The sequence below is a fragment of the Geotrypetes seraphini genome, chromosome 2, assembly GCF_902459505.1.
Source record: "Geotrypetes seraphini chromosome 2, aGeoSer1.1, whole genome shotgun sequence".
In the NCBI taxonomy this organism is placed as follows: domain Eukaryota; kingdom Metazoa; phylum Chordata; class Amphibia; order Gymnophiona; family Dermophiidae; genus Geotrypetes; species Geotrypetes seraphini.
The window spans coordinates 427,428,212-427,444,257 of NC_047085.1; the positions used below are offsets into that span (position 1 = coordinate 427,428,212).

Here is a 16,046-nt window from a genome sequence, read left to right on the forward strand (position 1 = left end):
CTCCTGCCCGTAATGTAGTGCAGGGTGGGGTTAGGGGGTCGCCGTGGCCAGGAGGACTTGGGCTCCCTCCTGGCCCGATATTGTCGGGGAGTTGGGGAATCGGCGGGGCAAGAGGGCTTGGGCTCCCTCTTGCCCCGATCGTGTCGGGGAGTCGGGGGGGCAAGAGGGCTTGGGCTCCCTCTTGCCCCGATCGTGTCGGGGAGTCGGGGGGGCAAGAGGGCTTGGGCTCCCTCTTGCCCCGATCGTGTCGGGGAGTCGGGGGGGGGGGCAAGAGGGCTTGGGCTCCCTCTTGCCCCGATCGTGTCGGGGAGTCGGGGGGCAAGAGGGCTTGGGCTCCCTCTTGCCCCGATCGTGTCGGGGAGTCGGGGGGGCAAGAGGGCTTGAGCTCCCTCTTGCCCCGATCGTGTCGGGGGTGCCAAGGACCACACGGAGTCACCCACCGTACCACCCGATTCGGGTAAGCGCAGGTATCGGTGGGTGGCTTATTTGCGGGGGGGGTGCCTTATTTTACATTTTTTTCTAAAAAGGGGGGGCTGTCTTATTTGATGGCCCTGCCTTATCATCGGGGAAACACGGTAGAAAAAAAAAAAAATGAACAGTTAAGTCCCAGTTTTTGCCGCTGAGACTCTGCCCTCTCACTGTAAAATTAGACTCTACTTAGTCTGTCTTTAAATTTAAAAAATGTGTGTTGTTTTAAAAAAACAATTATGTTTTTAGATGTATCTAAATAAAAATAATAACCAAAAATTTATCTTTTTTTATGTCATCTTAGCATATTTTATGCTGCAGAACGAATTATTTTTTTTTACATGTATTCCTATGGGAAAACGCGTTTCACATAACGAACGTTTCACATAACAAACTTGCTCCTGGAACCAATTAAGTTTGTTGTGTGAGGCACCACTGTATAGGATTTTCTCCTTTCTTCTTATACTTGTTTTATACTTGTCAGAACATCACTTATGCATGATTAATAGAATCATAACTTAGCTCAATGAGGGGTTTGGGGTCCCTTTAGGCTGTGGAACTCGGCATTAGTAAGAAGTCTGAAATTTGCTTTCTAAATTTCTGTGTGCTTGGCTTGGGAAGAAAAACACAGCCTTTCACCATGCCAAAGCAGACTCCAAGCATTGGGTCGGTTCTAGATGACTCTTATTTATTTATTTATTCAATTTTCTATACCGTTCTCCCAAGAGAGCTCAGAACGGTTTACATTAATTTATTCAGGTACTCAAGCATTTTTCCCTGTCTGTCCCGGCGTGCTCACAATCTACCTAATGTACCTGGGACAATGGGGGGGGGATTAAGTGACTTGCCCAGGGTCACAAGGAGCAGCGTGGGTTTGAATCCACAACCCCAGGGTGCTGAGGCTGTAGCTTTAACCATTGCGCTACACTAGAAGTTGATATCCAGCTTAGATCCTGTAGGACAGGAGTAGGGAACTCTGGTCCTCGAGAGCCGTATTCCAGTCGGTTTTCAGGATTTCCCCAATGAATATGCATTGAAAGCAGTGCATGCAAATAGATCTCATACATATTCATTGGGGAAATCCTGAAAACCCGACTGGAATACACTTCTCGAGGACCAGAGTTCCCTACCCCTGCTGAAGGAGATCCACAGCTTGTTACACTGGCTGCTTGCCCTCCAGTTTTGATGGTGCACTGATCAGCCAATCGGCCAGGTGTGGGTGTACTTGTATCCCCATCCTATGGAAGTGAGCTTTGACCACTGCCATCACCTTGGTATAGGTGTGTGGGGCCATTGCCAACCCAAAATGTAGAGCTGCAAACTAAAAATGCCTTTGAAGGACATGGAATCTCAAATATTTCCTATGGTCCGGGAAAAAGGAAATATGAAGGAACAGTATCAGAGCTAGGGAGGCTAAGAATTCCTGTGGAGCCACCACTGTGAGGACTGACTGAACCTTTTCCATGCAGTATTCTCGGCACCGCATTCACATATTTTAGGGCCAGGATCGGTCTCTAGTCTTTTTGTGCCTTGGGCACTATGAAGTATATGGAGTATCTGCCAGAGCCCGATTATTCGGGAACTGGTTCTATGGCTTGAATGTCCAATAGTTCGCTAGCAGAAGGAAAAACTGGAAAGGGCACCAAGCTCCACTGGTGAAGGAGGTGGTGCTGAAAGATGTGATTGACACCCTTCTGCAAACAGTTTGTAAGCACAGATTGATCATCTAATGTATAGACTACTATGTTTATGTAACAGAACATATTCTGATCTGCAGTAATTAGTTTATGCTGCCAGGTAAACTTTCACAAAAAGGATCCTCTACATAATTTAGTTCAAGCAGGATTACACATATGTATATCCCTTGCTTCCCCAAAGTCAGATATATCATTAACCCAATTTTGATAAAAATGTCACTTGTCTCTTTTTGCCATTGGAAAGCATACCTGGCCCAAGATTTGTTTGTGGAATAGGTACAGCATTTGAAGTGGAAATAAGACAGCATAGATGTTTTTTAAACAGTTGTCTTTTCCCTGTTACTGGAGAAGATGTGTACACCTATTTGTATTTGCAAAAATGTAATTAATGTTTAATAATTAAGTTTTTCATTCTTTCTTAGTATACATAAAAAATGCCAGTCTTTCTTAGGCTTCCATTCTGCTTTGGCCCGACCTTGAGTTAGTGAATGATTAGGTAGCATTAGCACTGTGGAAGTGAAGACTGTGTCCCTGAGAGGAGGCCAGGCAATAGTTGCATGACTCATTAGCCAATCTAAGGCAGTGGAGGATCACCAGAGCAAGCTTTTGTCAGAAGGGGAGTTGATGGAGAACAATGTAGTTAAAATAGTAGGGATCCCAGACCTCCTATATTTATTGACTGAAGAAGCACCGCACCTGCACAAAAAATGGAAATCCTCTCAGAGGTAGTCCATTCCTGCAGTTTCTAAGTGCTTTGTGATATGGTCCATTATGATCTTTTCATTTGCAGGTTCTTTGAGATAAAAATGTCCTCCAGGAAGCATGTGAATATTGAAATTTCCACTTGTTAGTTCCTTCCAGGCTAAAAAGAAAAAAAAAAGTACTTTTAATGACTTGGTAGCTTAAGACATATAGAAGCCTGGTTTAAGGAGTATTCTAGTAGAGATTTCTTGAACATTACTACTATACTACAGCACTAATTTATATAGTGCTGCTAGACATACATAGCACTGTACATTAAAATGTGCAAGAAACAGTCCCTGCTCAGTAGAGCTTACTATCTAATCAACAGACAAACAGGATAAGTAGGGGGGTTAGGGAGTTTCTCAGACAGGCATGTGTGCTTTATCAGTGAGCAGGGTCAGGAGTTAAAAAAACAACCTCGAAGAAGTAGGCTTTTAGTCAGGATTTGAATACTGCCATAGCAAGAGCTTGATGTCACAACTTGGGGCAGTTTGTTCCAGGTATGTGGTACAGCAAGAGAAAAAGAACGTAGTCTGGAGTTGGCAATAGAGGAGGATACAGATAAAAGGGGCTTGCCCAATGAATGGAGTTTGAGTAGAATAGTGTAAAGAGGGATAAGAGGAGAGATACTGAGAAGCTGCAGAAAGCACAGTTACTTACCGTAACAGGTGTTATCCAGGGACAGCAGGCAGATATTCTTGACTGATGGGTGACGGCACCGACGGAGCCCCGGTACGGACAATTTTAGAGTGATTGCACTCTAAGAACTTTTTAGAAAGTTCTAGCTCGGCCGCACCGCGCACGCGCGAGTGCCTTCCCGCCCGACAGAGGCGCGCGGTCCCTCAGTTAGTATAAGCCAGCTAAGAAGCCAACCCGGGGAGGTGGGTGGGACGCAAGAATATCTGCCTGCTGTCCCTGGATAACACCTGTTACGGTAAGTAACTGTGCTTTATCCCAGGACAAGCAGGCAGCTATTCTTGACTGATGGGTGACCTCTAAGCTAACAAAAAGAGGGATGGAGGGAAGGTTGGCCATTAAGAAAACAAATTTTGTAATACAGATTGGCCGAAGTGACCATCCCTTCTGGAGAATGCATCCAGACAATAATGAGATGTAAAAGTGTGAACTGAGGACCAAGTAGCAGCTTTGCAGATTTCCTCAATAGGAGTGGAACGGAGGAAAGCTACAGATGCTGCCATTGCTCTGACTCGATGGGCCGTGACAGAACCTTCCAGTGTCAGTCCGGACTGAGCATAACAGAAAGAAATGCACGCTGCTAGCCAATTAGACAACGTGCGTTTAGAAACAGGACGTCCCAATTTGTTCGGATCAAAGGACAGAAAAAGTTGGGGAACTGATCTGTGGGGTTTCGTACGCTGCAGATAGTAAGCAAGAGCCCTTTTACAATCCAAAGTATGCAGAGCTTGTTCCCCAGAATGAGAATGAGGTTTTGGAAAAAAAACCGGTAGGACAATGGATTGGTTGAGATGAAATTCCGAGACAACCTTGGGGAGAAACTTTGGATGTGTACGCAGAACCACCTTGTCATGATGAAAGACCGTAAAAGGTGGATCTGCAACCAGTGCATGAAGCTCACTGACTCTCCTGGCAGAGGTAAGAGCAATAAGGAAAAGTACCTTCCAAGTGAGAAATTTGACAGGAGAAGTAGCTAAAGGTTCAAATGGAGGCTTCATTAAAGCTGAAAGAACCACATTGAGATCCCAGATAACCGGAGGGGCTTTAAGAGGTGGTTTCACATTGAAAAGCCCGCGCATGAACCTGGATACCAGGGGATGAGCTGAAAGAAGTTTTCCATGGACTGGCTCATGAAAAGCTGCAATGGCACTGAGGTGTACCCTGATGGAAGAGGACTTCAGGCCAGAATCAGACAAAGAGAGAAGATAATCCAACAACGTCTCCACCGCTAGGGAAGTGGGATCAAGATGATGAAGAAGACACCAGGAAGAAAACCTCGTCCACTTTTGATGGTAACATTGTAGAGTGGCTGGTTTCCTGGAGGCATCCAGAATGGAACGAACGGGCTGAGATAAAAGAGTATCAGTCGAATTCAGCCCGAGAGATACCAAGCCATCAGGTGTAGAGACTGGAGGTTGGGATGCAGAAGGGTTCCCTGCTGTTGCGTAAGCAGCGAAGGAAACAGAGGAAGAAGAAAAGGTTCCCTGGAACTGAGTTGAAGTAGAAGGGAGAACCAATGTTGCCTGGGCCACCTCGGAGCAATCAGAATCATGGTGGCTCGTTCCCTCTTGAGCTTGAACAAGGTTCTCAACATGAGAGGCAGAGGAGGGAAGGCGTACAGGAACAGATTCGACCAGTCGAGGAGAAAAGCATCTGCTGTTAGACGGTGTGGAGAGTAAAGTCTGGAGCAGAATAGGGGCAGCTGATGATTGTGAGGAGCTGCAAAGAGGTCTATCTGAGGAGTGCCCCATTGATTGAAGATAGAGTGCAGAGTTACGGGATCGAGTGTCCACTCGTGAGGTTGGAGAATTCTGCTGAGTTTGTCTGCTAAGGAATTCTGTTTCCCTTGAATGTATATAGCTTTCAGGAAGAGATGATGATCTATGGCCCAAGTCCAGATCTTCTGGGCTTCCTGGCATAAAAGGCGAGAGCCTGTCCCACCCTGTTTGTTGATGTAGTACATCGCAACCTGATTGTCTGTGCACAACAGAAGGACCTGAGGAAAGAGAAGGTGTTGGAAGGCCTTGAGGGCGTAAAACATCGCTCTGAGTTCCAGGAAATTGATTTGATGTTTCCTCTCCTGGGCTGACCAAAGACCTTGAGTCTGGAACTCGTTCAAGTGAGCTCCCCATGCATACAGGGAGGCGTCGGTGGTGATGACTAGTTGATGAGGAGGCTGATGGAACAGAAGACCTCTGGATAGATTTGAGGATACCAACCACCATTGCAGAGACTGACGAAGAGATGATGTCACAGATATGTGTCGTGAGCAAGGGTCCGACGCTTGGGACCACTGGGTCGCAAGGGTCCATTGAGGAGTGCGCAGGTGAAGACGGGCATGAGGTGTGACATGAACTGTGGATGCCATGTGACCCAAGAGCACCATCATTTGCCTTGCTGAGATGGACGGCAGAGGAAGTACCTGGTGACATAGAGACTGAAGGGTCTGAAGACGATTGGATGGCAGGAAAGCTCTCATGAGGAGTGTATCTAGGATCGCTCCAATGAATTGAAGTCTCTGAGTGGGAATGATATGGGATTTGGGTAGATTGATCTCGAATCCCAGAAGTTGTAGAAACTGGATGGTTTGGTTGGTGGCCAGAAGGACCGCTTGGGCAGAAGTGTCTTTGATCAACCAATCGTCCAGGTAAGGAAATACATGTAGGTGGTGAGAGCGTAGAAAAGCCGCCACCACAATGAGACATTTGGTGAATACCCTTGGAGATGAGGCAAGACCGAAGGGCAGCACCTTGTACTGGTAATGACAATGATTGATCATGAATCGGAGATATGGTCTTGAGGTTACATTGATCGGTATGTGAGTGTAAGCCTCTTTGAGATCGAGGGAGCATAGCCAGTCGTTTTGATTTAGAAGGGGATAAAGGATGGCTAAAGAAAGCATCTTGAATTTTTCTTTTACTAGATGAATGTTGAGATCGCGAAGATCCAGGATGGGTCTGAGATCTCCTGTCTTTTTGGGAACTAGAAAGTAGCGGGAGTAGAATCCCTGCCCCTTTTGATCTAGAGGAACTTCCTCTATAGCGTTCAGAAGGAGGAGGGATTGGACCTCCTGAATAAGGAGGGCTGATTGAGGACTGTTCAAAGCAGACTCTTTTGGCAGGCTTTGAGGTGGGAGAGTCTGAAAGTTGAGAGAGTAGCCGTGGCGGATGATGTTGAGGACCCATTGGTCCGAAGTGATTACTTCCCACCGGCTGAGGAACAGAGAAAGTCGACCTCCTATGGGTTGAGGCAGGAGAGCAGGAATAGGGATACTGGCTATACTGCGGAGAATGAAGTCAAAAGGGCTGTGACTTTTGCTGAGGAGGTTGTTTTACAGCTTGTTGCTGTTGCTGTTGTCTGGGAGGCTGACGTTGCTGTTGTCTCTGACGCCTAGGTTGTTGAGCAGTGGTAGGCAATGGACGGGCTGTGAAACGGCGTTGATAGGCCGATTGCTGCCTGTATGGTCTTGGCGGAGGAGGCTTCTTTTTATTTTTGAGCAGGGTATCCCAGCGCGTCTCATGAGCAGAGAGCTTTTGTGTGGTTGAGTCCATGGAATCCCCAAAGAGCTCATCCCCTAGACATGGGGCATTGGCTAACCGATCTTGATGGTTAACATCAAGCTCGGATACCCGAAGCCAGGCCAAACGACGCATAGCTACTGACATTGCTGTCGCTCTGGATGTAAGTTCAAAAGTGTCATATATGGATCTCACCATAAACTTACGCAATTGGAGAAGAGACGACAAGCATGTGTGAAAAGCGGAATGCTTTCGTGAAGGAAGGTATTTCTCGAAAGAAGCCATGGTGGTAAGGAGATGCTTTAAATAAAAAGAAAAATGAAAAGCATAATTACTAGCCCTATTAGCTAACATAGCATTTTGGTAGAGCCTCTTACCAAATTTATCCATGGCCCTTCCTTCTCTGCCAGGAGGGACAGATGCATATACACTGGCTCCTGAAGTCTTTTTAAGGGTGGATTCGACAAATAAGGATTCATGTGGTAGTTGAGGTTTGTCGAACCCAGGAATGGGAATTACCTTATATAGAGAATCCAGTTTACGTGGGGCCCCTGGGACAGTTAAAGGAGTCTCTAAATTCTTATAGAAAGTTTCCCTCAGGATGTCATGAAGAGGAAGTTTCAAAAATTCCTTTGGAGGCTGATCAAAATCAAGGGCATCCAAAAAAGCTTTAGACTTTTTGGATTCAGCCTCCAAAGGAATGGACAAGGACTCACACATCTCTTTCAAAAAACTAGAAAAAGAGGAAGTGGCCTGTTTGGAGGATGGGTCAGGGACAGCCGAATCCTCCTCCTCTGAGGAACATTCGCCTTCAGAAAGAAAGGGTTCCTCTGAGTCTCCCCACAGATCAGGGTCCCTTACATGGGAAGAATGGTCCCGAGACTCAGGTGTCGACGTTTGCATGTGTCGGGTTTTGCGCATCGACTTACCCGACCTCATCGATACCGTGTCCGGAGAAGTTATCGGACGCACCGGTGCCGAAGTCTGCACCGATTGATGGTGAGCTCTCGGCTCCGGTGCAAGGACTGGCATCGATACCGATGAGGTTAGGTGAAGCGGTACCGAAACAGTGGAAGCGGTTAAAACGGGTTCCACAATCGGTACCGATACAGGTTGTTCAACAACCGGTACCGATGGCTCGGTGCGAACTGGCACCGGAAGGTTCGGTGTCATGATAGCAGGAAGGAGTCGTTCTAATTGTTCCTTCAGCTGCACCTGAAGGATGGCCGTAATGCGGTCATCGAGGGATGGCACCGGTACCGCTTTTTTCTTCTGCGGTACCTGCGGTGCCGCTCGACGCCCCGGAGATGAGGAGCCCGATGTCGAGGGACTCACCTCTATAGGGGCGGAGCGCTTCCGCTGGCGTCGAACCGGCGGCAGGATTGGGCTCACTGCACTCGAGGCCGGAAGACGTTCCAGCGGGGAAGGCTTCTTAGCCGGCTTACCTGACTGTTGGGATGCCGGTGTGGAATCACGCGGCGTCGAAGACGAGGGTGCCGACTGAATCGGTGCCGAAGCCGGAGTCGAAGGAACGGGGGTCGGACATCTCGGCACCGAACAACAATCGCTGTTGAATTAAGCGATTTTTTAAAGTTCGTTTTTTCAGAGTAGCACAGCGGGTGCAAGAGGAGGCCTGATGCTCAGGACCCAAACACTGTAAACACCAGTTGTGTGGGTCCGTGAGAGATATAGGCCTAGCACACCGCTGGCACTTTTTAAAACCCGGTTGAGGGGGCATGAAAGGAAAAACGGCTTCCGCCAAATCGAAGGCCGAGGCTTCGATGGTGGCAGAAGGCCCCGCCGGGGAAAACCGAAATTGAAGAAAAAATTGGAAAGATTTTTTTTTTTTTTTTTAACAAAATAAAAGAAAGAAAAAAGGCAAATTAGCCAAACGTTTACGCGAGCGGGAAGGCAAGTAGGAAAAAATTTTCAACAGCCGTTGAAAACGCGTCTTCTTAGCTCCGCGGAAACTAAGAAACTGAGGGACCGCGCGCCTCTGTCGGGCGGGAAGGCACTCGCGCGTGCGCGGTGCGGCCGAGCTAGAACTTTCTAAAAAGTTCTTAGAGTGCAATCACTCTAAAATTGTCCGTACCGGGGCTCCGTCGGTGCCGTCACCCATCAGTCAAGAATAGCTGCCTGCTTGTCCTGGGATAATGAATGTACTTGTTAAATCAATAAGAAGAGTTTGAACTGTATGCAGAAAAGGATAGGGAGCCAATGAAATGACTTGAGGAGAGGAATGAGTATAGTGACTGGTGGAATATAATTTGTGCAGCAGAATTTTGAACAGATTGAAGGGGAGAGAGATGGTTACGCAGGAGATCTGTTAGGAGCAAGTTGCAGTAGTCTAGGCTAGAGGTTCTAAAAGTTTTGGTGGTAGGCGCAGAGAGGAAGGTTTGGATTTTGGAAAAGAATGACAGGTTTTGGTCTCTTGGATGTGTGCAGAGAAAGGTAGAGGGGAGTCAAAGATGACCCCGAGGTTATGAGTTGATGAGACAAGAGAATGGAGGGAGAGAACAAGAAGGATTAATAGCTCAGTCTTGGCCATGTTCAATTTTAAAGTGGCAATGGGACATCCAAGCAGTGATGTCAGACAGGCAGGCTGAGACTCTGGCCTGGATTCCTGTAGAGATTTTAGGTGTTGAGAGGTAGATCAGGGAGTCATCAGCACATAAGTGATATTCACTAAGAAGAGGGCCCAGGACACCCCAATAGATAGTAGAATAGCAGTGGGAGGAGGATCCAGCACTGCATAAGGTGTGATGAGAGATAAGACTAGAACAAAGAAAAACAGCCTTGAAATCCACGTGAGGACAGCATGTCAAGGAGAAGGTGGCAGCAGAGAGATCAAGTAAAATGAGGATAGAGTAGAGGCCTTTGGATCTGGCCAGGAACTTGGAGACTATAGTAAGGGCAATTTCCATAGAGTGCAAGGGGTGAAAACCTGGCTAGATCAAGAATAGCTAGGGCTGAAAGAAATTCAAGGTAATGGTGTGGAAGTAGTTGGAAGGGCAGGTAGGGTCTAGTGAAGGTTTTTTGAGGAGTGATATAATCATGGCATGTTTGAAGGGATCAGGGACAGTTGCAGTGGCCAGTTATAAGTTGAGGATTTGGACAGATAGAAGGAAGGACAGGGGAAAAACAGTGCTGATGAAGATGGGTGAGAATGGGATCAGAGGAGCAGGTTGTGAGTTTTGGAGGAGGAAAGAAAATGAGCAATTTCCTCTTTAGTGATTTCAGAAAAGGTTGCAGAGGTCAAAGAAGGGTTGGATAGAGTGGATTGGAGGAAGGAAAGGTGGGGTAGCTTGGTTGGGAACTCAAGGTTGATTTTTTGAACTTTGTCATGGAAGTACTCGGTCAAACACTGGGGGAACAGTGATGGAGGGCACGTTGAGTAAAGTTCAGTGTGGCAAAGACCCGGCAAGGGTTGGAGCTGAGTTAGTCAAATGGGTGACTTGTTTGGTAACAAAGAGCAGACTGGAAAGAGGTAAGGAGGAATTTGAAATTCATGAAGTCTGCATGAGTGTGGGATTTGAACCAAAGGCGTTCAGCAAACCTGGCACAAGAAAAGTAGCAAATTTTGGAGTCAGCCAGGGCTAGAGTTTAGTGTGTCCTACAGAACGTGGAGTGGGAAGAGAGAGGGTATCTAGAGCAGAGGAGAGAATGGAGTTATAGGAGGAGATGGACTCATTGACAGACTTGTGTAGCATTGTGGTTGAGAGGAGGGGTGAAACAGCGGTGGAGAGAATGCAAGGGTCAACAGACTAGTGACTTCTGAAGGTATTGGAGATTGGTCGATGAATTGTGAAGGTTAACAGATGTTCAGAAAGGGGAAAAACTGCGGTGGAGAAATTTGTGATGGAACAGCTGGAAAAGACAAGATCGAGGCAATGACTATTTTGGTGCATACGGGTAGTGGATGCACAACTGGAGACTGAATGAGGATGTTAAAGCTAGGAGCCTGGAAGCATAGGATTTGGAGGGGTCATTAGTGTGAAATGTTAAAATTGCCAAGAATGAGGGAAGGGGATGAAGGTTCAAGAAAGAAGAAGGCCCGGAGTCAAAGTCAGTGAGAAAGGAAGGAAAGGGCTTATCGGGGTGGTAAAAGACTGCTATTTGAAGATGCAGTTGCACAAATAGATGAATGGAGTGGGCTTCGAATGAAGGAAAACAGTGAGCCTGAGATGGAAGAAAGGTTGAAATCGACAGGAGGGCAAGAGTAAAAGCCTAGCACCTCCACCATGACCAAGATGTATGGGAGAAAAGGTAACATCCATGATACAGGGCAGCAGATGAAGCTGAGTCTTCATTGCAGAGCCAGATCTCACGTAGTACAATGAGGTGGAGAGTTCAATAGATAAAGAGGTTGAGGATGTAGGCAAGCTTGGAGACAGCTGGTGCTCTTAGAATGTTGGTAATCCACACCATTCTAGAATAATCCATCCCTTCTTCCCTTGCAGGACATGTTTCCTAATGTGAAAAATCAACATCCTATAATTCACAGAATTTACTATTATACTGAGGCATTGACTTAACTGGGGAGAATGTTCCCAAACTCAAGTTCTGCGTATTGTTCCCATTTAATCTTCCATGATGATTCTGGCCTGTCCTAAAATGAAACGCTCATTGCTGCTGGGAGGCTGCACTGGGAAGGAGGACATCTTATATCTGAATAATATCATGCAATTTTTATGGCCAACTGTTAATTATCACTAATGTTTTATGTATTTTTCATATATATTTATGCGGTATATAAATTTTAAATAAATAAATATTTTTTAATTCTTTATATTAGAATGTGTTTTTGTAAATTACAATGAGCATTCATGGATGTCCAATTAAGAAAAAATCAAATTCTTTGAATCACAGCTAGCATGATAGAAATATTAAATCACTTTCTCACGAATGTTTTCTGTGAAGCTACAGTGTTTTTATTGCTGTATTTGAGGACCCCTGAAGAAGGCAAATACAGTCAAATCTCGGTTTACAAGTGCACCGGTTTGCGAGTGTTTTGCAAGACGAGCATAACATTCTCACAAATCGTGACTCACAAACCGAGCATTGACTCTATTTGCGAGTCCCCCCGCCCGCTAAGCGGCATCGCCCCCCCCCCCACCCCCCTCCATGCGAACTGGCATCCCCCCACCCACCCAAAGTGCAAGCTTACTCCCCAATGTGGCACCGGCATGCAGCACCAAGCCACAGGAAGTGCCGGTGCCCGAAGATCATGCCTCTCCTCCGACTAGGCCTTGAGCATCTCTGCATGCTCAAGGCCTTCTGGCTCTCGTTCTCTCCGAGAATCTCTCGAGAGAACGTGAACTCTCAGGCCTTGAGCATGCGCACATGCTCAAGGCCCAGCACAGGAGGCAGATCTTCGGGCACCGGCAGGACATGCTGGTGCCGGTGGCTACACTGAAGTAAGAAGAGGGTTGGGGGACCTCAGGTCGCGGCGGGGGGGGGGTGCCCGATGGCGGCAGCGAGGTTGCTGGATCGGGGGGGGGGGTGCACCTATCAAAGCGAGTTTCCATTATTTCCTATGGGGAAACTCGCTTTGATAAACGAGCATTTTGGATTACGAGCATGCTCCTGGAACGGATTATGCTCGTAATCCAAGGTACCACTGTATATAAAATATGTTTTTCAAAACCCACTCATGTTTAGTATACCTTCAGACATCATTCATTCGTTCATGGGTCCCTTTCATCCACAACACAATATATTACATTCATATTTAATGCATGTTATACTCCATTTTGGGATACGTAATCTAATATGCTCTTCCTAACTGGCCTAAGCACATCTGTTGTCAATTTTCCCATGAAGCTCAAGACGGGAAAACCCTGAACAAAGACAGACAGAGAGAGACAGAGAGCGAGAGAAACATGGAAGCAGTTTCATATCTCTAGAAATGTGTCCTGATTTCCCTTATGGTCTTGCTTCACCGAACAATTCACATAAATATGAAATTCCCATTTTCCTACGCTACACATTGATTTCCTGGTCTTTTGTTAATTATCCTAACTTTGTCAAAGTTCTAAATGTGTTTGCATGTATATAAGACCCTCTGATCAGAACTAGGGAGGTCTCTGTCACGCCCTGCTAACGCTTCTGCATAGTATGCGCCAAACCAGGCCTCTTCAGCGGACAGTGCCGGTTCGCAAGGGGGGGGGGGGAGTCACGTTTACAGGCGGGGTGGCTACACCGGTTTGCGGGAGGGGGGAGATGTAGAAGCGCACCAGTGGTTTCAGGGGGGGGGGTCTTTTGGAGATGTGGTGGGATGGAGTGGAGCAGCGCCGGTGACCGGTGGGGTGGATGGGAGGTGGAATGAATCAAGCGAGTTTCCCTTACTTTCTATGGGAAAGTCGCTTTGATTTATGAGTAAATTGTGTTATGAGCATGCTTCTGAAGCGAATTATGCTCGTAAACCAAGGTTCCACTGTACTGCCAAAACATGGCCCGTGTAGGGTCTAGATATCTGTTTACAGCTTGCAAGTGACTTTATTATTTGTTGGCTTTTATTACATTGTGTATTGTATTTTAATTTTGCATTAATAAACATCATCGTTTTAACTTCTGGGAGTCCAGGGATTGGTTCCAAATTGTTTTGGTGGGGATCATATAAAAGGCACAATTTTTTTTTTTTTAGCAATTATAAAATGTGAAGAAAACACTATAATATTGGGTTCTGTAGGTGAGTGCGAGTATATATGTGGGAGCTGTTGTGAGTGTAAGGATAAGGTGTAAAATATTGAGGGATGGGTATAAATGAGGCATCCAACTCTAGTTAAGTAATACAACAAAACATCAAAAAGTGCTTTAAATATCTTTAAATAAGGGAGGAAAAGATTCTAAGCATGGGTTGTACAGTTCAGCTCACTGCAGGTATAACTAGCACCCTTTGTTTGTTTTTTATAAATGAGGCATGTGAATGGGGATAGTCAATGTGTGGTTATGGCAGATATGGAGAGGTGAGTATATAAGTGTAAATGGCTTGTGGGGGCTGGTTGTTGGGTATTACGTATATGATGGCTAATACAAAAGTGAGCATAACTTTTTTTTTTTTTTTCCATTAACTGACAGGTCTTTCAAACTGCACATGTTGGTAAAGTAACATTTCTTTTATACAGGTGTTCCAGAATATTTTTCTTCAATGCAGGTACATAATGGAAGCCAAACAGAAGCAAAGTGCTGGTATTGAATTCTTAACGAAGGGGTGCAGGCTATCTGACATCCACAGAAGGCTACAGAATGTTTACAGAGATGACACCACTGACGAGAGCAAAACAAATGCAGAAAACAAAAGGGGCAGTATGGCAGCTCAAAAAGGGTAAATAAAGTTGATAAAGATGGTTCCAAGTATATAAAATATATCTAGACTTCAAAATCAATTGTAAAAGCAGCCAAATGTGTTTCTGCATCCACAGCGCCTGCATGGTAAATGTTACATTGATAAAGAGTCAAAATGTTATATCCACCTTCTGGATTATACCACTTAACACAGAAAAAAAGAGCCCTTAATGATACTGCATATTACTACAAACCGGGAAAGTTGCTTTTTAGTTTTATTGCTGTGGCTACTGAAACACATTAGACTGCTTTTACAATTGGTTTGGAAGTCGCTTATTGACTTTTTGAGTTGCCATGCCACACTACTCCTTTTGTTCTCTTTGTTATTCCATGCCAAAGTGAGGGGGAAGGGGAAGTTTTTAGAAGAGAGCATTATAGTCAACATTTCTTTACTCATAGAGAACAGTAGGGAATTATTTGGAGAATCAAGCCTCCAAATTTACACACCCTAGAATTTTGTTATTTAAACACATGCAAAGCTTCATGTTTTCTTCCTGCTTACCCAGTTTGAAATTTATCACTTTTTAAAATTGTGCCAATAGACAGACATGCAAAGCCATCATTTTTTCCCTTTTTTAAAAAATAAGTTCTTTCCAATATTCTGTATGTTGATAAACATAAAAAACAGATAGTGCTTTTACTATACTCTTCTATATACATAGAATTTTAGTTTCTGGATAATGCAACATGTGGAAAATGTCAATTTAAGTTTTCTAATAGCTGGATTATATCAGGAACTTTTGTTTTAGCTCCTATGCTCTCAAACAACTTTCCTTTAGACCAGGTATTCTCAACCCTATGGATGAGATAGGTTTACATACAGTGAGGCAACTCTTTGGGATCTTAACAGGTACTTGTGACCTGGGTTGGCCACTGTTGGAAACAGGATACCAGACTCGATGGATCTTCGGTCTGTCCCAGTATGGAAACTCTTATGTTATCCTGAAAACCGACTGGCTGGGTGTTTCCTGAGGACTGGATTGAGAATCCCTGCTCTAGGCATTACTGTCCTCTTACTTTAAGATATTTAAAGACACATTTGAAGACTTATTTATTGAGATTTATTAACTGCCTTTATGTTGAGATTCCCTCAGCAGGTTCAGCTTAAGATACGTTTTTTTCCCCAGGCTTTTCCACATGCCATTTAATGTTGTTCATTATTTCTATACCTCCCTTATATCCTTTTGTGTTCTCTGTATTGCATTTATGATATTGTAATTAGCTCATTTTTGTTTTAATCCAATTCTTTATCTCCTGGGTTGTATCCCTCACTTTTTTTGTAAACCGCTGTGATGTTATTGTCTAACTCTAAGCAGTACATGAAATAAACTGAACTATGAACTATAAATACAACATGCTCAGTCAGTTACCTTCCAAGTCATGTGGCACATCCTCTGTCCCATCAAAGCAAGTAATATCACAAGACAGAACACTACAAGAGGGTTTCTCATAGCTGTAACAGAAAAACAAAATTATAATCAAAGTGTCCTTAAGAAAAGCCCCAACTCCATCAGTTTACTTGCTAGGCTTTGGTTGTGGCCATTACAATAGAAGAGTTAAGAAGCCAAAACACAAA

At 45.1% G+C, this 16,046-nt stretch overlaps 1 protein-coding gene across 1 annotated transcript in view; it reads right to left on the reverse strand.

Moving 5' to 3' along the window:
- Positions 1-811: 811 nt before the first annotated feature.
- OLAH (oleoyl-ACP hydrolase) overlaps positions 812-16,046 on the reverse strand; it is a 33,270-nt gene continuing 18,035 nt past the window's right edge. The window contains 2 exon segments of the mRNA XM_033931219.1: positions 812-3,027; positions 15,841-15,923. Of these exon segments, the coding sequence (XP_033787110.1) occupies positions 2,885-3,027; positions 15,841-15,923 (226 nt within the window). The 3' untranslated portion in view covers positions 812-2,884.